Source organism: Sebastes umbrosus, chromosome 16, assembly GCF_015220745.1.
Source record: "Sebastes umbrosus isolate fSebUmb1 chromosome 16, fSebUmb1.pri, whole genome shotgun sequence".
NCBI lineage: Eukaryota > Metazoa > Chordata > Actinopteri > Perciformes > Sebastidae > Sebastes > Sebastes umbrosus.
In genome coordinates this window covers 24849612-24871527 of record NC_051284.1, presented here as the reverse complement: position 1 = coordinate 24871527, position 21916 = coordinate 24849612, and the positions used below count along the sequence as shown (strand labels likewise).

At 38.6% G+C, this 21916-nt stretch overlaps 3 protein-coding genes across 5 annotated transcripts; 2 read left to right on the top strand and 1 right to left on the bottom strand.

Annotated features, from left to right (window-relative positions):
- Positions 1-1415: 1415 nt before the first annotated feature.
- akap12a (A kinase (PRKA) anchor protein 12a) lies at positions 1416-9927 on the top strand. Its single transcript, XM_037746491.1, has 4 exons — positions 1416-2190; positions 4754-4853; positions 5020-9683; positions 9820-9927. Exons 1-4 carry the CDS (start codon positions 2080-2082, stop codon positions 9925-9927), a joined length of 4983 nt encoding a protein of 1660 aa, XP_037602419.1. The 5' UTR covers positions 1416-2079.
- Positions 9680-15854, top strand: LOC119474893 (titin-like). Of its 2 annotated transcripts, none has more exons than XM_037747231.1 (2): positions 9680-14097; positions 14655-15854. In XM_037747231.1, the coding sequence occupies exon 1, from the start codon at positions 10050-10052 to the stop codon at positions 14067-14069; it is 4020 nt and encodes a 1339-aa protein (XP_037603159.1). In that variant the 5' UTR covers positions 9680-10049; the 3' UTR covers positions 14070-14097; positions 14655-15854. The 2 variants fall into 2 exon arrangements, with proteins under 2 accessions (XP_037603159.1, XP_037603158.1); XM_037747230.1 differs by having other exon boundaries at positions 14651-15854.
- Positions 15855-15983: 129 nt separating this feature from the next.
- Positions 15984-21298, bottom strand: rmnd1 (required for meiotic nuclear division 1 homolog). Of its 2 annotated transcripts, none has more exons than XM_037747233.1 (12): positions 21102-21298; positions 19751-20228; positions 19541-19646; positions 19356-19431; positions 18812-18851; positions 18600-18700; positions 18406-18512; positions 18245-18309; positions 18028-18104; positions 17086-17206; positions 16828-16944; positions 15984-16600 (listed from the first exon to the last, which is right to left on the bottom strand). In XM_037747233.1, the coding sequence occupies exons 2-12, from the start codon at positions 20195-20197 to the stop codon at positions 16568-16570; spliced, it is 1290 nt and encodes a 429-aa protein (XP_037603161.1). In that variant the 5' UTR covers positions 20198-20228; positions 21102-21298; the 3' UTR covers positions 15984-16567. The 2 variants fall into 2 exon arrangements, with proteins under 2 accessions (XP_037603161.1, XP_037603162.1); XM_037747234.1 differs by lacking the exon at positions 21102-21298 and having other exon boundaries at positions 19751-19965; positions 20088-20228.
- Between the last annotated feature and the right edge of the window lie 618 nt (positions 21299-21916).

The window sequence follows — 21916 nt, the reverse complement described above, 5'->3', positions numbered from 1 at the left end:
TAAAAATATATAAAGTTAACTCAAGTAAGATATTTTAGAACATTACTGAAAAGTGTCTCCTTCATTTCCACAGGTAATAATAATAATAAATCATGGTACAACCACTGGAAATCACATTGTTCTTCTGGTATGTTGTGATAAATATGTGCATCATGAACTATGCACCTTGTTCACGGTGATGACAACTGATGTCCCAGCCACAGTTACATAAACACGTTAATCCGAGAGGTGATGACTCATTCCCATGACACTGACTGACCAAGATACGGCAGGATCAACAAGTTCTCCATGTCATGAGTTGACATGTCAGACCTCATAATCACATTTACTTTGCTCATTTGTCAGACTAAATTCGAAGCTCCAACTTCCCCCAAAAAAGTCCAAAAGCAAATCAAGTTCAAGCTACACTGGCGTGGAGATGTTTTAGAAAGTGATTTAAACACAATATGTGCACAAAAAGAGAATAAGAGGTTAACCTAATATACAGTATATTCATGTGTCTTCATTATGTGGTTATTTTTGGACTTTTAATCACATCAACTGAAAAGTCTGGATGCAATTTTCCCAGTCAGGCAACAGTTCATGATAATGTAGCAGCACAACTGCTTAGACAGTTTTAGATTTTATTATTTTATTTGTTATATAATGTATTGAATCATATTTGAGAATTTTTTTGTAAATCATAGAGATTTACAATTTACAGCAATAGTAAATAGAGTATCAGTTGAGATGTAGTGACTGTGAAGGCCACACTGAAGCATGACTCACATCATTTTCAAACTCATCATTGTCATGTTTTTTTAATTTGTCACCCGTCTCTATGTCCTTATGTGTGTCCAAACATCATTTTGTTGGAGAGAAAATAAGTTCATAAACCCTTTAAAATCTGTTATTTCCTGTGTTTTACAGTTCATTAATATTGTCCATTTGACTATTTATTTATATGAAAATCATGCATAAATAAATAAATGCATAAATTTAAAATTAAATATAAAATGAATAAAAAAATGTATAAAAAAATAAATGCAAACATAAATAAATACATTTAAAAATGAATACATAATAAATAAAAGGGAAAATTAAACAGAAGAGTAAATAAATAAGGGAATTAATACAAAGATAAATAAATAACAACGGCAATTAAAACAGAAATATCAATTTATGTCACATTTCATCGATTAATTAATGGCTACATTTATTTTTAGTATTATTTAAATAATAAAAAAATAAAAAATAAAAACAATATATGCAAAATATATAAAATATATATGCAAAAATAAAAAAATATATATGCAAAAATAAATAAATATATGCAAAAATAATTAAATACATTTAAAAATGTTTACACATATAAAAAAGGTACAAGTTGATATTAAATGAAAAACAAATATGATGGATAGGTGCAAAAAAAAAAACTCAGAGGGACTTGATCAGGGCACTCTCCAGTGCAATCGATTATAAAAAAGAGAATAAAATATTAAAAAGGGTGGTAAAGAGAGAGAGAAGAAAAAAGAACAATAAAAAAAATCAGATTATGTACTAGAAGACATCCATATATGCAGATAGACAAAGTGAAGATTCACATTATTATATCATCAATAAAAACAAATTATTAGTCAGCAATTTACAAAAGGAGAACATTAATACCTTTAAAACTTCATACTTAGTAAACCACAGTGATGGAGCATATGTGAGCACTGAGGTGTCGGTGTATACAGTATATGGGTGCAGGTCTATAGGTGCTTGTTGCTCGGACGTTTTGCTTCAGTCATCTGAGGACGAGCTGTGTTTCTCTGCAGGCTTTTTTTTTTTTTTTGATGCATTGGGAGGCGTGCCGAGCCGAGCCGGGCCGGACCAGGCTCGGCTCATAGGCTTCATGTGATCCTGCAGGGAGGTGTTTGACTATAAAAAAAAGGACTTTTTTCAACATCCCGGCTGCATTTGCGAGCTGAGCTGAGCTGACCGCCTCTCACGGAGCTACAGTACCGGGTTGCAGTGTTGTTTTTTCTCGGTGCACATTTTGGGGATATTTCCATCACCAGTGGTTCCGGACAGTGACGCGCTGCGGTTCCGATCATCATGGGAGACGCTCAGTCTGCGCAACGGGACGATGAGAAGGATGCTGAGGCTGAGGAGGAGAGCGGAACAGTGGAGGATGCTCCGACTCTACAGCACAACATCCAAGACAAGGTATCAGCTTATTATTCACCACCACTGATCCACTGTGTTGACATACTGCAGATAACTCCTCTACTGCACCACGTGGACACACAAACTTATCTCTACTGATGTTTCCTTCTTATCTGCGCAGTAAGGATGTTCACTCACTGCAGCTATTTGGTATAAAGCCTCTTATATATATCCAAAAACATGTCATGGTGTGTCATGAAAATGCTGAGGCTGGAATTTCTTGTTGATGTCAGGACAGTGCTGCTTGCCAACAAATCCATTAACCCCAAGATAAAAAAAAAAAAAAGTCATTGTCAAATTTGGATGAATGGCATTAAGCACATAAAGCTCACAGGGACAGAATGAACTACCAGTTTCCTTCTAGTAAAACATAAAAGTTGTTGAAAATGTGTGCTACTTGTCTTCTTTTTGGTTCAAAGCAACTGTCCCCTTGTGTTATTGACTATATAGGCTTTGGTAGTTTGAGGCTAATGATAGGAGCTGTTTGGCCTTCTGCTGTTTTCACTGTTTCATTGATGCAGCAAAGGTTTGCATTTAGATGAAAGGAAACAGTGTGGAGGAATAATGACCTTTCATTCCTCAGAGGAACCTGAGTAAAAGCACAGGGGAGAGATGGAATTTCCCCGTTGCTGCACTCAGCAGAAGGCAACATCGATTACTTGTGTACAACACGATCACTTGGTCGTGCTGAGCAGGAAGTCAATTAGAAAGCACTGTACTGTGAGAATGAAAATAGCTATTAATGTCTTATGAGTGATAATCATGAGATTGTGTTGATTTAATGGCACCTTTAACCTGTGACTTGGGTGATTCACATGTTTGGATGGAGTAAGGGGCTAAGTATGCAGCTGTTTTAGACTTAAAGCTGCAGTCGCTAACTTTGAGCAAATATGATAAAAAGTTATTTTTATAAAATGGTCACTATTTCCTGACAGTAATGCATGAGACAGATTATCTGTGAAAATGTTCCTCTGTGTCCTCTGGTGCTCTTAATGGGATTTGCAAGATTTCTCTACAGCAGCTGTCAATCCCTGCTCACGAAACTCACAACTAGAGGCCTATTCCTCACCTCAAATGTTTTAAGAAACATCTTGTAGTGTACTGTTTAGCTGTAAAATGAGAAAGTTTGTGACCCGGCCACCATGTTGAAAACAGTCAAGGCAAAACCAAGCACTGGCTGGAGCAAACTTTCTCATTTTAAAGCGAAACAGTACACTACAAGATGTTTCTGAAAACATTTGAGGTGATAAATAGACCTTTTAGTAACATAATCTTGATTCATATTTGATCAGCGCTACCCAGTTTCGTGAGCAGTGACAGATGCTTTAAAGACTGATCGGCTCTTTTTGGTTGTTTTTTCTTTGGGCGTGGTGAAATCTTGCAAATTAAATTAGGAGCACTAAGAAGAGGCAGAGGATTATCTGTCTCATGTGCTACTGTCAGTATTATAAAAATAACTATCATATTTGCTCAAAGTTACCAACTGCAGCTTTAAGTACAATAATCTGACTTTTTCTTTTCCAAATAAATTGCAAAAATACTTGACTAGCTATATTCTTTGTTGGTACTCTTGTTTGCAAAGCCATTTAAAGTCACCAAGTTTGGTTGTATTTCCTAAAATTAAACTGCTTTATGCTCTAACTAAGGTCCATTTAGGGGCAGTCAATCATTTTGGTTCAGGGTGACTGAAAACGAAGCACTGAAAATTAGCTCACAGTCATCCATAATCATATTATCGGCTTTGATCGTTTGGCATACAGCCCAGGACTTGGGCAAAACATGTCAAACTTTCACTGGAATTGTATCAATGTCCAACAAAGCCTTAGCCGGTATTAGCCGTTGCCATGCGACCCAAACAGCTATTTGTATAGTTGTTTAAGTATTTTGTTTCTCAACACTAGTTGAAGAACACGTTTCTTGTTCCCTTTCCCCTGCTCAGACTTCTCCCAACTAATCTGTCTCAACACAACAGTGACTGGAACTGAATTTATATTCTTAACTTATACAGTATATACACACATATACATACTATATACACAAACAAGCTGATTTCATGATTTCCATTTACGAGCTGATGACGGAGGTAGCTAATGAGTGAGCCATCTCGCTTCTTTCTTCGCAATACCGATCAGGCAAGATGTACGGATTGGGTAGCGAGTGACACGTGTTGTTGTTCCTGTGTAGCGTAAATGAGCTGATAATGATGACTTGATATCGGATCAGTGCATAGACTCACGTACTCGCTGAAACCTGATCCAGCATTTTAGGGTGTACCCAAAGCATTTCTGATACTGGTATCTGTGTCAGACCAACTCTACTTGTTTGTATACAAAACAGGACTTTGGAGCCTCAGTTAATCTACGACTGAAATAGCTTGTTTCATGGAAGTACACATTCTGATGGATTTGTTTTGTTTTCCCCCAGCTATGAGCAAACAAGCAAATGATTGTTGATGCAATACATTTTAAATGAAACCAGTGCGTGTGAAATTACTATTACAAAAACGTTTAAAACTGACTGCTAAAGGTACATTGTACATTCTAAGTTTTGTGCTTTGTTTCAGTCTCTTAAAAACAATGGGCAGCTCTCTGAGATCAATGGAAAAGCAGACAGCTCTGTAACAGAACTTTATGGTCTCTGTGAGGAGGAGTTCGCTGCAGAGGGTAAGTACTCTATTACTATTACTGTTTATTGACGGACAATGTCAGCATAATTTCAACAGATGCATAACTTGTTGGATATCGGCTGATAGAGTTTAATCTCTGTCATCAGTCTTTTACAGTTCTTGCAATACAAGTGTTTTAATATTTCATTTATTTCCTGGTTTAGCCATCCTCTCACCAGACGAAGATGTTTCAGAAACAGAAAAGCCACTTAAAGAAGGAGAAACACCATTAGAAAATGTTGAAATTAATGAAAAGGAATCACCTAATGAAGCTGATGCTAATGAAGATGTACCCCTGGAAACGAAGGAAATGGATGCAAAGCAGAATGACATCAATGAAAGTTTTAGGAGATTTTTCAGTAATATTGGTTTCAAATTGACAGTAAAGAGGGGGTCAGGTGACATAGCAACAGATGTGCCGGATGAGACCAGCAAGGAAGAACCAAATGGACCAGAGGACGCTGAGGATACCGCAAAGGAAACCACAAGTATGAATGCTGAGCAGAATACTGCACTGGAGACGTATGATAATGATTCAACAACATGTCCTACCCTGACAGACGGTACATCGGAGGACGTTCTAGAAAATGCAGAGGAGAAAACAACAGAAACCAAAGAGGAGGTTGAATCTGATAATGCAGATGCATCAACAATTTCACCTGTAGAAGAAGATGCACAGCAGGATGCCACAACTGAAGAACAGCCACACTCCACATCTCCATCTAGTCCTGAAGAAGAAGAGGTCGTATCTCCAATTAAAAGATTTTTTACAACTGGAATCTTTTCTGGACTACGGAAGAAAAAGAAGCCGGCAGAAGATGAGACACCTGACAAAGAACTGGAAGACATGGGGGAAAAGGAGGCCTTAAAGACGACAGAACAAACTGTACAAGACCAACAACAGGATAAAGAGGATATTAGTCTAGGTGTTGAGGCAGCTGCAGTTGAGACAGAACATAGAGAAATTGTACTTAAAGAGGAGATCCTAACTGCAGCTACCATTATTGGTGCATCTACCATTATTGTCACTGAGCCTGAAATTCAAGAAATTCAGATTCTGAGTTCTCAAGAGAAGGACAAAGTTCAAGCAAGTCCTCTGAAAAGGCTGCTGTCAGGGTCTAGTTTAAAGAAACTATCCAAAAAGCAAAGAAGCAGGAAATCAAGTGATGCAAAGCCGTCTGATTCTGGAGAACATGTTGCAGATCAGTTCCTATCATCTACCGAGTCAGCTGAGAATCTGAAAGAAGAAGGTTGTGCACAACCTTCTGCTGAGGCAGCAGGAGAGGAGGATGGTGCATGGGCTTCTTTCAAAAAACTTATGACTCCGAAAAAGCGCATCAAGAGATCCTCCTTGAGTAATGAAGGGACACAGATCCCTGGTTCAGTAGAAGAACCAAAGCCAAGTGAAGGAGGGCAAATATCAGATCACAGCACAGAGGAAGGCAAAAAACGAAAAGACTCATCTGTTTCATGGGATTCGGTTTTGTGTGGATCCGGAAGGAAAAGAAGCCGAAAAACGTCAGACTCCGAGGACGAACCACCTAAAATTGATAACCATATAAACAAGCAAGACGTTGGATCTAAACATGGTGCAGAATCGGCCCAAGAAAGTTCTAATGAGGTTGATGAAATTTTAGCCTATTCCCCCAAACAAGCAGGAAGTCCTTCAGAGAGTGATGGAGGGTCAACATGGAAATCATTGAAAAGACTTGTCACCCCGAAAAGGAAAGCCAAGGATGAAGATGAAAGCAAAGACAATGTACAATCTGATAGTGATGCTACTCCAGATGAGTCCTCCTTTTCAATTAAGAAACTCCTACCAGGACGAAAAAAGAGGAAGTCTGCCGAAAAGCAAGACCAAGTATCTTCAGATGAGGCGGATAAGGACGCAGCTTCAGGGGATGAAGACTCTGACACCCCAGCTGTGGTTCCATTGTCTGAGTTTGATACAGTTGAGACAGAGGTTCACATACAAACACAGGCAGATGTAGAAAGTCATATACCCAAGGAAGCAGACTCTAAACTCCAGCAAGACCTCCTTGATCAGATGGCTGAACCAGTCCTACCTTGTGACAGTCTGCAAACTGAAGCAAAGAAAGACCAAGAGAATGATGATGCTTTAGAAAACAAAGCATCTACAACCCCTGATAAAAAAGAAGAACACGATGATTCTGATACAGAATCACTCAGTAAACCACAACTCAGTGATATCCCAGAGGAGGCCACTCCAGCTTCAGCCACTGAGGAGGCAGCTAGAGATGACACTATAGCAGAGGACCTGGTAGAGATCACATCTGAGGCCTTTACTGCACCAGAGCCTTTAGACAATACTCTGGCAGATGAAACTGAGATGATCTCTGCAGTTTCCCAGTTATCTTCAGAGTCTTCAAAAACATCTGGCAACACAACACCAGTTCCAGCAGATTATGTTGTTATGGAAACAGATGAGCTTCTGCATCAGGTTGTTGAAAACATCTCCATAAGTCCAAAGGCAGTTCCAGTTTGTTCAGATGAGCTAAGATCTGAAAGAATAGTTGTTTCTCGCTCGCATCAAATACTGGAAACATTTGTAAAGGAAGAGGCAACAATTCTGGAAATACACAGAGGATTAGATGCAACTGACATTAACACAGTTCTAAATGTTGAAGAACTGGATGCAATTAATGAACTTGCAGCTACCACCCAAACAGAGAGCACATCTGAAGTCAATGACTCTGTTTCCACAGAGATTGTATCGGAAGTAGCTACTGAGGAGTTTGACACTGCTGAAATTGCTGTAGATGAAGTACATGATGTTGACGTTACACATCCAGAAGAAAGCCTAAACGAATTGGAAAGTATTGATGATTATCTGGTGGAAAGCCTATCTGAGGTAAATGCGGCTGTGTCTACAGATTTATTACCTAAAGGTGACGAAATTGTCCCAGATGAAGGTTCTCTAGTTGAGGCACATCAAAATGAAACAGATCCCCCAAAAATGGACTCTCAAGAAGCAGACTCAGCTGCAACAGTAGCAGATGAAACTAAGGATGGGTCTACGGAGCAGGAAGTCAAATCTCTGACAGAAAAGGAAGATCAGATGATGCACAATATCACTGATCAGATTCAAGCTGAGGATAAAGATCAACCACTAGTAGAAGTGGAGAAGTTGCAAGAATTAGCAGCTGTACAAGCCGCCGCATTAGATTCAGAGGAGGGAAGGGTTCAATCGCTTGGAGAGGACATAATACCAGAGGACATACCAGCAGTCGAAACAGTTGCATATAAACTCAAAGAGGAAATAGTGCCACTGGCTGAAGTCAATGTTGAGCCAGAACAGGAGGATGAACTAGATGCTGCCAAACCTGAACATGTTCAAGGACCAGAAGCATCAGAAGCTGTGCAAGCATCCACATTCGATTCAGAGGAGGGCCGTGTTCAATCACCAAATGAGGAAGTGAAATCAGAGGATATTCTACTAGTACAAACAGTTGATGATGAATCCAAACAGACAGCAGAGCGTCTCACTGAAATCAGTGTCAAGCCAGAAAACAAGGAACTACCAGCGAATGCTATTAAAACTGTTCAAGAACCAGAAGTATTAGAGTCCGTTCAAGCACCAACATCAGATTCATTGGAGGGCAGTGTTCAATCACCAAAAGAGGAAGAAAAATCTGAGGACACTCCACCAGCAGAAACTGTTACAGATGAACCCAAAGAGGAGACAATACCTCTCACTGGAGCCAATTTTGAGCCAGTGGATACTTCCAAAGAACCAGAAGTATTAGAAACTGTTCAAGCACCAACATTAGATTCAGAGGAGGGCAGTGTTCAATCACTTGAAAAAGAGGTAATATCAGAGGATGTTCCAGAAGCACAAACTGTTACAGACGAACCCAAAGATGAGACAATGCATCCCATTGAAGTCAATCTTGAGCCAGTGGATGCTTCCAAAACTGAACATGTTCAAGAACCAGAAGCATTACAAGCTGTTCAAGGACCAGAAGTATTACAAGCTGTTCAAGCATCAACATCAGATTCATCGGAGAGCAGTGTTCAACTGCTTGAAAAGGAGGCAATATCAGAGGATGTTCCAGAAGCAGAAACTGTTACAGATGAACCCAAAAAGACAGCAGAGCATTTCACTGAAGTCAGTATCGAGCCAGAAAACAAAGAACTACCAGCGAATGCGATCAAAACTGTTCAAGAACCAGAGGTATTAGAGTCTGTTCAAGCACCAACATCAGATTCATCGGATGGCAGTGTTCAATCGCTTGAAAAAGAGGTAATATCAGAGGATGCTCCAGACGCAAAAACTGTTACAGACGAACCCAAAGATGAGACAATGCCTCCCATTGAAGTCAATCTTGAGCCAGTGGATGCTTCCAAAACTGAACATGTTCAAGAACCAGAAGTATTACAAGCTGTTCAAGGACCAGAAGTATTACAAGCTGTTCAAGCATCAACATTAGATTCAGAGGAGGGCAGTGTTCAATCACTTGAAAAAGAGGTAATATCAGAAAATGTTCCAGAAGCAAAAACTGTTACAGATGAACCCAAAAAGACAGCAGAGCATTTCACTGAAGTCAGTGTCGAGCCAGAAAACAAAGAACTGCCAGCGAATGCGATCAAAACTGTTCAAGAACCAGAGGTATTAGAGTCTGTTCAAGCACCAACATCAGATTCATCGGATGGCAGTGTTCAATCGCTTGAAAAAGAGGTAATATCAGAGGATGCTCCAGACGCAAAAACTGTTACAGACGAACCCAAAGATGAGACAATGCCTCCCATTGAAGTCAATCTTGAGCCAGTGGATGCTTCCAAAACTGAACACGTTCAAGAACCAGAAGTATTACAAGCTGTTCAAGGACCAGAAGTATTACAAGCTGTTCAAGCATCAACATTAGATTCAGAGGAGGGCAGTGTTCAATCACTTGAAAAAGAGGTAATATCAGAAAATGTTCCAGAAGCAAAAACTGTTACAGATGAACCCAAAAAGACAGCAGAGCATTTCACTGAAGTCAGTGTCGAGCCAGAAAACAAAGAACTGCCAGCGAATGCGATCAAAACTGTTCAAGAACCAGAGGTATTAGAGTCTGTTCAAGCACCAACATCAGATTCATCGGATGGCAGTGTTCAATCGCTTGAAAAAGAGGTAATATCAGAGGATGTTCCAGAAGCAAAAACTGTTACAGACGAACCCAAAGATGAGACAATGACTCCCATTGAAGTCAATCTTGAGCCAGTGGATGCTTCCAAAACTGAACATGTTCAAGAACCAGAAGTATTACAAGCTGTTCAAGGACCAGAAGTATTACAAGCTGTTCAAGCATCAACATTAGATTCAGAGGAGGGCAGTGTTCAATCACTTGAAAAAGAGGTAATATCAGAGGATGTTCCAGAAGCAGAAACTGTTACAGATGAACCCAAAAAGACAGCAGAGCATCTCGCTGAAGTCAGTGTTGAGCCAGAAAACAAAGAACTGCCAACGAATGCTATCAAAACTGTTCAAGAACCAGAAGTATTAGAGTCTGTTCAAGCACCAACATTAGATTCAGAGGAGGGCAGTGTTCAATTGCTTGAAAAAGAGGTAATATCAGAGGATGTTCCAGAAGCAAAAACTGTTACAGACGAACCCAAAGATGAGACAATGCCTCCCGTTGTAGTCAATATTGAGCCAGTGGATGCTTCCAAAACTGAACATGTTCAAGAACCAGAAGTATTACAAGCTGTTCAAGGACCAGAAGTATTACAAGCTGTTCAAGGACCAGAAGTATTACAAGCTGTTCAAGCATCAACATCAGATTCATCGGAGGGCGGTGTTCAATCACTTGAAAAGGAGGCAATATCAGAGAACGTTCCAGAAGCAGAAACTGTTACAGATGTACCCAAAGAGGAAACAATACCTCTGAATGAAGCCAAACTTGAGCCAGTGGATGCATCCAAAACTGAATGTGTTCAAGAACCACAAGTATTACAGTCTGTTCAAGCACCAACATTAGATTCAGTGGAGGGCAGTGTTCAATCGCTTGAAAAAGAGGTAATATCAGAGCATGTTCCAGAAGCAGAAACCGTTACAGATGAACCCAAAGAGGAAACAACACCTCTCACTGGAGCCAATCTTGAGCCAGTGGATGCTTCCCAAACTGAACATGTTCAAGAACCAGAAAACAAAGAACTACCAGCGAATGCTGTCAAAACTGTTCAAGAACCAAAAATATTAGAGTCTATTCAAGCACCAACATCAGATTCAGCGGAAGGCAGTGTTCAATCACCAAAAGAGGAAGTCAAATCTGAGGACACTCAACCGGCAGAAATCATTACAGATGAACCCAAAGAGGAGACGATACCTCTCACTGGAGCCAATCTTGAGCCAGTGGATACTTCCAAAGAGCCAGAAGTATTAGAAACTGTTCAAGCACCCACATTAGAGTCAGAGGAGGGCAGTGTTCAATCACTTGAAAAAGAGGTAATATCAGAGGATGTTCCAGAAGCACAAACTATTGCCGATGAACCCAAAGAGGAGATGACACCTCCCATTAAAGTTAATTTTGAGCCAGAAGAAGCTACCAAAACTGAACATGTTAAAGAACCAGAAGTATTAGAAGCTGTACAAGCAGCCACAGTAGATTCAGAGGTGGGTAGCCTTCAATCACTTGAAAAGGAAGTCATATCAGAGGATATTCCAGCAGTGGAAAAAGTTACAGATGAGCCCAAACAGGAAACTGAAGTTGATCCAGAAGAAAAACTACCAGTAGAAGCTGCCAATGTTGGACACGTTCAAGAACCAGAAGTATTAGAAGCTGCACAAGCAGCCACAGTAGATTCAGAGGTGGGCAGCCTTCAATCACTTGAAAAGGAAGTCATATCAGAGGATATTCCAGCAGTGGAAAAAGTTACAGATGAACCCAAACAGGAAACTGAAGTTGATCCAGAAGAAAAACTACCAGTAAAAGCTACCAAAACTGAACATCAAGAACCAGAAGCATTACCATCTGACGTAAAAGATATTGTAATGGAAACCAAAACTGATGAAGAGACATCGATGTCTGTGAATGTAGTCACAGAAAGTATTGAGGGAGGTAGTGCTCAGGAACTTGTAAAGCAAATATTGTCAGAAGACGTTCCTAAACCAGATGTTGACAATGTCGTTGCTTCAGTTACAGATGGACTTGAGAGTGAAGTTGTGGCACAACTGGATCCCTCTTTAGAGATAGCAGAGGATCAGAAAACAGAGAGTATCCCACAAGATGTTAGGGTTGAGCAGGAAGACCGCATACCTGAAGTCGTAGAGGAGTTACAAATATTAACAACGGTTTGTGTATCCTCTGTTAATGAGGAAGCAAGTAATGTTCAGGTCCTAGAAAAGACTGTATTTACTGGAGAAACCCCAGCACCTTGTGTAGACAATGCTGCAGTTACAAAAGGACCCGAACGTGAAGTGCATCTAAGTGCAGTGCAAGTCAGTGTTGAGGCACAAAAAGAGAGTGAACTTCCGGGCACTGAGGTAAAGACTGCTGCAGTTGAGCATGCTATAGTGACGCAAGTAGTCATATGTAATGTCAAAGATCTCTCAGCTGCAATATCTGATGTTTTGATAAAGAAAACATCACCCAGTACCGAACCCTGGATCGATAGAGTGGCAAGTGAGCTAGTGGTCATAGAGGAAGTCGAGACTGCCAAACCATTAGTGAAAGATGATGTGTCTGAGACAGCAAAGGAAGGCAGCGTGGTTATGATGATGCATGTGCCATCAGTAGAGTTTGAGGACAATCACAGAATTCAATTGCAGGTGGTTGCTGACGATATAAAATCAGCTGAGACAATTGTGGACACATTGCTAGAGGTAGGGGTAACAGAAGCCAAAGAAGTCATAGATGTTTGTAATGAAACGGTTAAAAAGGTAGCCAATCTCTCCGCAACTCCAGAGATTGAAGAGGAATTAATTAATGAGGAAAACAAGGTGACCGTTCAAGAAGTTATTCAAAATGTAAAGGAAAACTTACCAGAGACGGTACCTGAATCAGTGGTTGTCAACTTGGAACAAGAAGGTATAAAACAGCCAGATGCCGTGACAGAAGTGAGTGAGATGGTTGAAAGTGAATCAAAAGTAGTGGAGGATCAAAAAACGATGGAGGAGAGTATTGCAACACTCAGGGAAAGACAAGATGAAGCGCCTACTGTCATCAGTGAGGTCTCTTCAACTCAACAGCGAGTGTCTGAGGATCTCATGCAAACACCTGATAGGCCAGGAAGTTTAGATGTCTCTATCCAAGATCAAAAAGACGATTTGGAGGAAACTGAACGGGATAAACCAGAAGCAGGTATCGCAGTAGGAGAGGTAAAATCAAATCAAATAATTCATGAAGGAGCACGAATTATCCAAAGTCCGATTGTACCACCTAGTAACACTGAATTAGTCGCCCCCCAAAATACTGGGATAATCTCGTCAACAGGTAATGTTGAGTCCCTTTCAAGTCTTTCCATTCCACAGTTTGGGCAAGCAAATGCACTAGCTTCCCCACCAATAACAACAGAGATATTTGAACCTGTGAAAAAGACAGACGTGTCCGAGGTTGAAGTTCAGGCAGTGGAGGTAGTAAAACCCGTAAAGCCAACCAAACAGATAGAGCTAACGGAGATCGCTGTTCAGGCCACAGAAACCACAGAACCAGCGCAAAACTTCAATTCAACGGAAAGAGCCGTGATTATGGCTCAACCTGTACTGCTGGATATCAACATCCAAGCGATGGAGACAGTAGAACCAGTAGAACAAATCAACTCAACAGAGAGAGTAACCTCCAGTGTCCAGGCAACAGAAACAATACAACCAGTAAGGCAAACAGAGAAAAGAGAAGTGATTTTGAGTCCGCCAGTTCTCTCTGAGGATTGTGACCAAGAAACAAAAGCAGAAGAGCCTGTTAAACGAAAAGAGGAGGACAAGGATGTATGGATGGATGCTGAGGAAGACATTTATACTCAAGAGAAAACAGAGATGTCCCTTCTCGAGGTGGAGGAATCTGTTGAACCTCAGACAGAAAGCGAGCAAAAGGAAAAGGCAGGACAAGAGGTTGAAATGGCTCCTAAATCCAAGAATGAGGAAGAAGAAAGTCAACAGGAAATGTACAAAACAGCAAGAACAAGTGAAATTGATAGTGACGGGGAAGATTTTGCTGTTGCACTTGAGCATCCTGAAATGGAAACTGTGAGTGTCATGACAATGGAGTGCAATTAATTTCACTCAACTTCAGTGTCACTAAACGGTGAGCCTCTTCCTTTACTCTTGTTTTTTTTGCAAGATTTGTACCATTGAAGCTGCAGTCAGTAACTTTAAGCAAATATGATAAAAAGTTATTTTTATAAAACAGTCACTATATCCTGACAGTAGTGCATGAGACAGATAATCTGTGAAAAAAATCATCTTCATCTGCCTCTTCCTCGTGCTCCTACTGGCATTTACAAGTTTCCACTGCATCCGAACCAAAACAACCAATCAGAGCTGAGCTTACTCTACAGCAACTGCCAATCACTGCTTTCGAAACTTGCAACTGAAATCTTGCAAATGCCATTAGGAGCACCGGAGGACACAGAGGAACATGATTTTTTTCACAGTTTATCTATTTCATGCAGGATATAGGATATCGTGACTGTTCTATAAAACTATATATATTTATTATCATATTTTCTTAAAGTGAGTGCACTGAATGCAGCTTTAATCAACTTGTTGAAAGCATGCATCACATTCAATGAAATATCCAAATTTGTTAATATCTTTTTTTTACATTTTTTTTCTTCCCCGGTTGGACAATCCAAAAGGAAGTCACTCAAGTTTGTAAGAAGTTTTCAAAATGCCATGAAAGAGTAGCACGGACAGTGGTGGAAGAGAAGACACTACAGGAAACAGCATTTTGCTGCATTTATTTGACATTATATTTAACCAATATTTACTGGTGAAACTTGTCTAGATTTGTTAGATTATTTCATTATTATTATTATTATTATAAAGTGTGTGATTAATGAGAGAACTGGCAAGAGAAAATCATCAACTGGAAAAGTGCTAGGCTTGGCTCAGGGGGCATGCAGTGTGAACTACATCTATTATGCAATGGCGTCTTTCAATAAATCTAAGTTGTTTGCTCTATAGTGCAATTTTTCGGGTCATGTCAGGTCTTTTTAATTATTAATCATGTTTTTGCAAAGATCTATCTCAATTTTATTTTAGATGAATGTATATGTCTAAGAGAAAAGACATTTTTATGCATCAAATACATTTGTGTAAGCATTAAAAACCATTAATTCATAATGTGTGTGACCCAGGCACAGGACAAATGTTAATTTCTTTTGACAGAAAAAGAATGCTATTAGTATATATAGATATTTCACAGCCTTTACTATGTATGTGTTCATAAAATGTTTTGTCTTTCAGCTTTGGTTTAATCATCCCACTTAAATACATGTTCCAATGGGATCTATGCGGGTAAAGACAAAAGGCAGAAGTGATCATACTACTTTAACTGTATAGTAGTCTTGTACATAATGACTGTTTTAATGCTTAGCATCATGCAGCAGAAATGTGCTCATTTTGAATCTACAAGAATTTCTACTGCGACTAGTTTTATGATAAGAGCATGATGGGAGCATGGCGCATCTTTGTTTTTAAAAAAGTAATAATTTACAGAGTTTATTTGATTTGAAGTTAAATTTATCTTCATATACATATTTATCATTAATTCAATTATAATCAGCAAAGCCTTAAACAAAGATGGCAGCTTTACTCGTCCCATTTTATTTCCCAGCTGATGTGTGTGGGCCTCAGTGATCTAAAGGTGATGACGGGCTGTTGTGTCAGCTGTTTGTCTCCACATATACCGACATTTATGAAACAATTCTTGCTGATCTGTGATGCAAATGCAAATCATAAACCTAAGTTACATGTGTTTATATGTTTTACATATATATTTACCAGTGTTTTATGAATATTATTTTATTTGAATAAATTCATACCTGGATATTTGAAGTACTTCTTGTATTGCACATTCTTCTTGAAACCTGTGGTGATCATGAGTCAGCTTTAGACATTCTACTGAGCTAATAAATACTCATTACATTTGTTTTACATGCAAACACTGAAAGATAACTGGCCAACATGTAAAACAACATTTAAAACACTTTATTGCATATCTTATAACAGCACTCACATTTGGAGTTATTGAAATTGATAAATTTGAATATATTACCGCATCTTGTTTTCTTTTTTTTTTTTACTGTTAGTGTTTCAGTCACAAGAATAATGTCACATGTTGAGGTGAGAGTCTGCCCTCCTTTAAAAAACAGCATCTTTCATACTGAATATGATTCATAGACTTTTGAACATTATGTAAAAATGAAATGAACATTGTTAAACACATAAATTCAGCAAACAAAACTAAAGACAACAGTACTGTGTGGTCAGCTGATCCCAAAAGTTAAATAGTCCCACGGATGCACTTTGTTTTCAGCCATGATCTTCAGCAAAACAGTAAAAACAAAAAGTATTGTGTGTTGTTGAAATGTGAATACTATGCAACATAATCAGTAAGACATTCAAAAAGATTTCAGGTCCGCTTCATGATTTCAGTTGCTTCCAGAAAACATCGTCACATATCACAGAGTACCGTTTGAATAGAGCAGCATTCTTCCTCTGTAGCTCCCAGAGTCCTTTATACATTTGTGTTGGTGTGTTGGAGGAGCAGTTCAGAAGATCATTTTTCCAAGTTCAAACATAACCTACAAGAAAAACAAGCAACAGTAATATTATCTAACTTAAAATGGCTGTATTCTTACCTGAAGAGAGGCAATGAATAATAAAATCAAACAAATGTTATGTTAATGAATTATATTATCTTAGCATTAATTAAATAACTCAAGCAGACTACCCAATGTCCAACAGTGAAATGTTTGCAAGGTGTAGATGCCAGGTTTAATGTGATGAATAAAGGTTAAAATGTTCTTACCTCAATAGCAATGAGGATGATGATCATCCACTCCAACCTCAAGCTGTGCTTCTCACTCAGGTGGCTCCTCATCAGATCTACTAACTGTGTACAATGTTCCAGCTTCTCGTTCACAACCTAAACACACAGAAAATGTTTCTATCTTAGATAAAAAAAAACTAAAAAAACAAAGCATGTGCCTCTTACCACAAGTGTCAGAGTGAGTCTCTATATTACAACTATGGTGCCACGTTATTTTTTTGGAGCAGCTTTATTTACATTGACTCTGCGGTTGATGCTGAGGTACTGGCAAGTCTTATCGTAGAGTTTTTCCAGGTTTTCTCGGTCCCAGTAGAAATCAGGTGTCATGAGGAGGTCAGACCTCAGGTTTATACAGTGTCTGTCAGAGGAGGAAGTAAATACACAGGTTTTAAAGAGAGTTTGAAAATACAACAGCAGACCAACAATAGTTCTTGCAATTGCAAATACCTGGTAGAATTACTTAAAGGGTGGGTCCATTACTATTATTATTATTATTATTATTTAGTTTTTTATATCATTCTGTAGCCTCCCAGTGGTGTTCCTTATGTATTCAAATATGAAAATTCATATTTTGGTCAAAGTATGTATGTTTTAGCATCAAAATGCTATTTTCCCAAGCCCTTCTAAAAACCTTTTCCTACGTGACCTGACGTAGATTTCTGCAAGATGACGCTGCTACAATATAAACATCTTCATGGTCAGTGTATTACATACAGTAACATAGATGGCTGTTGGCATCCTCCCAGTTTGGAGAAGCAGACAGGAGTACCGGCACAGAAACTAAGCAATGTACTGCTGTGTGGACGCCACGTTAGCTTGAATACAAAAGTCACACAGTAACACAATCTAGCCAACTGATCGATGCGGCGGTAGTCCAGCACCTCCCATCTTCTGCGAGGTAAAATGACTGTTTTTGTGAATGGAGTCTGGTCTGGCTTTGAAGATAGCGATTGAGTGATAAAAACTGACTTAATGAGTGGCAATAACAACAAAATACATTGATGTCAACAAATTTCTGTTACTGATAACTTGACAAACACAAACTGAATTTACAAACCAATCTGAGGTTCAAAGCTGAAACTACTAGAAAGTCTTGGCTTGCTGTAAAACCTCGAAAACAAAAAAGGAAGGTTGCAGTACCCTCTGGATGAACTGCTATTTAAAGAAAACTTAAATTACCTTAACGTGAAAAGCTCGCCTATCTTCTTCATAACCTCTGCGGAGGACAACTTAACTCGATTGCCAGACTTCAGCGTCTGAGGAACAAAATAGATTAGGACATTAGCATTAAGGGGGAGCACTGCTGAATGGTCGACCTTACACACAAACAAACAACCATTACAGATAATCAATTATTCAGAATTTCTTTCTGCCTGCTGTTAAGTGTCCACTGTACCTCTGGAATTGATTGAATTGACTCTACAAAGCTGTCTAAAGCCACCTCCCATATCGCCAGCTTCACTGGAAAAGAAAGCACGAGGTTACACTCAGGGGAGAGTACAGTGCTACCACATAATGCAAATCCTTGTGATTAACAGTTGAAGTGCAAGTTCTCACCTGACAAACATAGTGCATTTGAAAATGCAAATTTCTCCAGAACAGCTTCATGTTGATCCATCGCGTCACTCAGAATAAAGTTGCCGCGCTCAAGCTTCGTGTTTCCCCTGAAGGAGAAAGATTTACATTTGACAAACTACAGAAAGTCTGAAAGAACAAATACACAAAAACAACAAGAGAGAAGATCAACATACTCTCCAACGGTGTAGTTAATCTCCTCATTTTCCCAGTGGACTAATGCTACCTCATAAGGCTGGATCTCATGATGTTCCAATATTCTCATCACCCTTTTCATCTGTAAAGACAGAAAAAAGCTCACGGTCGAAGACGTATGCTACAGTAGAGAAGTAAGCAAGAATTACAGTTAATAAAATGTTATACTTGGTAAAATATATAGTTTGTTTACCATTTTCTCTTCAACATTCCAGAAAACAACAGAGCCTTCCCTGAAATTTCAGATAGGGAAAGACAGTCAGTGATTTGCCAAAAAATTAAATAAAAAGTTAACAAAACACAACTACAACTAGGTACAACAACTACAGCTGGGTAGCTTTTAATTTTTTTCAACACCAATGCCAATACTATACACAAGTTTTATTAATAATAGTAATTGCAATTTCTTTCAATAGAAACATATTTTTTCTACAATTCTTCTCTATCAAAACACACCAAACTATCAGTGCATCAACAAGACCTTTGCATAAATAAAACACTTTCTAAACTTAGAAACGTTACGATTTAGATCAGGAAATACTTGATCAAAGAAGAATTAAGTAATTTAAAATAGTTTTTGGATTGATTCTAGAGACACATTTCTTCTCTGTACTCAAGTAGTATTGAGATTCGATACTGAGCCATGTCTATAACCAATTAAAATTGCTGCATATCAAGTAATCCTTTTAAATAATTCAAGTCAAATCATAAAACAAAGTACTTTGAAAACAGACTACCTGAAGAAGAACATTAGTGCATCGTCATCTGGTTTTGCAGCCACGTCTGTGCTGATCCCCAGCACGTTTGAGGCATCTGAAATTAAAACATGATTGTCATAAAATGTTCCATAGAATTCCAAGAAGCTTATATCTCATTTAATTCCCTGGAAAGTTGTAATCCTTGAATCATTTTTGAATCATACCTCTTGGTAAATCTATCTCATGGAAGCCGTGGCTTATCAAGTCGTGGCAAAGTGTTGGCAAATGATACTGATCTGCTGTTGCATAGGCAATACACAGCATCATATCCTACAGAGAAACACAGTCGAATTAATCACTAAGACAAAAACATGACATGTATCAGCACTGAAAAAGATCCATTCATCCATTCATCAGACGACTGGCTGAATCACCTTGTCAACATTCACGGAAGGCTGGTTGGTTCTGGAGGGTTGTTTTGTTCTTGGTCCTTTAGGAATCCTTTTCCCAGGCACCACTGCTGGTTTTAAAACTGGATTTAACACCGACTTCACAAGGTCAGGTGAATAAAAACGCTTCTGTCCACTTCCACATGTCATCAGCATCCCAGGGTCAGTTAACAAAGTGCTGCTGAGACTTTTAAATCCACCTAAAGCAGGCAGAACATGACTTATAGGCTTCTGCTGTTGGTGAAGAGTGTTTAAATGATAGGTCCTTGATAAGATCCTTGTGGAAGAGCAGTCTGAGTGAGTCCTGGGTTTGGATTCATACCGGTGTGGTTGGACGGACTGGGAGAGACAAGCCGAGGCCCAGATGCAGACTGGTTTCCTCTCTACAGGCCGCTGGGCTCCCAATCTGGACCACAACGTCCGGAGAAGCATCTTACCAGCTGCAGACAGCTGTACAGGTGAGCTGCAACACAGAAAACAGCTGGTGGTGAACCTTCAGGAGATGCATCATATAATAATAACTTAACAAAGCAAGCATTAGCTACAGAATTCTGTAAACAAACCTGCATCTATTAGCAAATGTAGATATATGCACTTAAATATGTAGCTTTAGTGTAATTGCTTTTCCCCATGTTGTCCATGTATCTGTTTTTATGTTTTTTTTAATTTTGTTCCCACTCACAATATTGTTTTGGTTAAGATTGCCCAGAAGTCTTTATAGATATTTAAATCAATATCCTCCTCACAAACACTAACCATACACTTCCACACAACACACTCACTTGTCTTTTTTGATATATTTACTGTATTGTTATTATATATATATATATACATATATATATATATATGTATATATATATATATGTATATATATCTTGTCCTAATTGTTTGTTATCACTATTATGTAGTCATATTATTTCTTTATATTAATCTTGTCTCTAGGTGGAGGCTTCAGATGAGCCCAGTGTTTTTTTTGTTGCCTCTTCCTGCACTGTATATTATTCATTTATTTGTTTATTATGTTATATAGTCTTAAATTGTGCAAAACAAATAAACAGAAACCAGTTAAATCCAATGTTTACATAGAAAATAAGAGCCAAAACAAACAAGACTGACCTTGACTACATTAGCTAGCTCTCAATACCCTCACTAGTAGTCTGGTAACGATTTACACATGTTAAATAAACTGTGTAAATAATACATAAACAAACAAATACTGCTCTGAACCTGGAGCTAACTTTAATGAGCTGTTAACGTGCTCGCTACTGTTGCTAACGTTACTACTGTTGCTAACGTTACTGCTGTTGCTAAGGTTACTAATCGTCTGTTATCTTACCGGTAGATGAATAAGAAGCGTTTCAACAGGAGTCGACTAGAAAAACATGATTCAACGCGTCAGAAAACGTCGGTTATGTTAATATAACTGTGAGTACAGCTACATTGCAGCTCTATTGCAGGTTGTATGACAGACCGAGGAGGCGTGTTTGCTGCATGTGTTTTCTGTTTGCTAATAAAGTTTTGTTGCTGTTCACTTCCTGTTTGATGTGACGCAATGACGTAATGCGTTTATGACGTTGTGCGTTTTTGCCCCGAACTATGACTGGCAGGTTGTGCTTTGCACATGTAATGATAAATATTGAGTTAATTGTTGGAGATATAATATTTATTTATGTTGATTATTTGTTAATTGATTGTTTACTTCTCATTTTATTTGTTATTCTTGTTTTGTTTTTTATTTGTTCGAAATAAATAATGAATTAAAAATAAAGTGAAACTAAATGGTTGTCACTGTCCACTTATTTTAAACATGAATCCCAATTAGTGCATGAGGGTATATGAAATTAACTGGAGGGAACTGTGGGATGTTAGTCTCTCCTTTCCTTTGGTTAAGGATGCTCCAGTGTATCCTATGCTAAAGGAGATAATAAAGGAAGCAATGAAGCTCCTTTCGACTCTCAGTAAGTGCTTAAACTTTAAAGCTGATCAGCTTTAGACTGGTAAGTTTAAATATCTGGATTTATTAGGACTATGCTAGTCTTACTGCTGTTCATTTTCTGAAAGCTTTTAAGATCAATTATTTGAAATGTAGTCTATAAATGCTGACAAGTTGAGTCCAAATGCAATTTGATTAAAAAGACCCTCTTTTTAAAG

What these genes read in the sequence shown, in the direction of transcription:
- rmnd1 (XM_037747233.1), bottom strand. Translation starts at nt 20,197, where the DNA reads ATGCTTCTCCGGACGTTGTGGTCCAGATTGGGAGCCCAGCGGCCTGTA. An exon ending in CAATTCAATCAATTCCAGAG is followed by an intron (nt 18,105 to 18,244) that starts GTACAGTGGACA and finishes TTTGTTCCTCAG; the next exon opens with ACGCTGAAGTCTGGCAATCG. An exon ending in GGCGAGCTTTTCACGTTAAG is followed by an intron (nt 17,207 to 18,027) that starts GTAATTTAAGTT and finishes CTCCTCTGACAG; the next exon opens with ACACTGTATAAACCTGAGGT.
- akap12a (XM_037746491.1), top strand. Translation starts at nt 2,080, where the DNA reads ATGGGAGACGCTCAGTCTGCGCAACGGGACGATGAGAAGGATGCTGAG. An exon ending in GGAGGAGTTCGCTGCAGAGG is followed by an intron (nt 4,854 to 5,019) that starts GTAAGTACTCTA and finishes TTCCTGGTTTAG; the next exon opens with CCATCCTCTCACCAGACGAA. An exon ending in AACACGTTCAAGAACCAGAA is followed by an intron (nt 9,684 to 9,819) that starts GTATTACAAGCT and finishes AAACTGTTACAG; the next exon opens with ATGAACCCAAAAAGACAGCA.
- LOC119474893 (XM_037747231.1), top strand. Translation starts at nt 10,050, where the DNA reads ATGACTCCCATTGAAGTCAATCTTGAGCCAGTGGATGCTTCCAAAACT.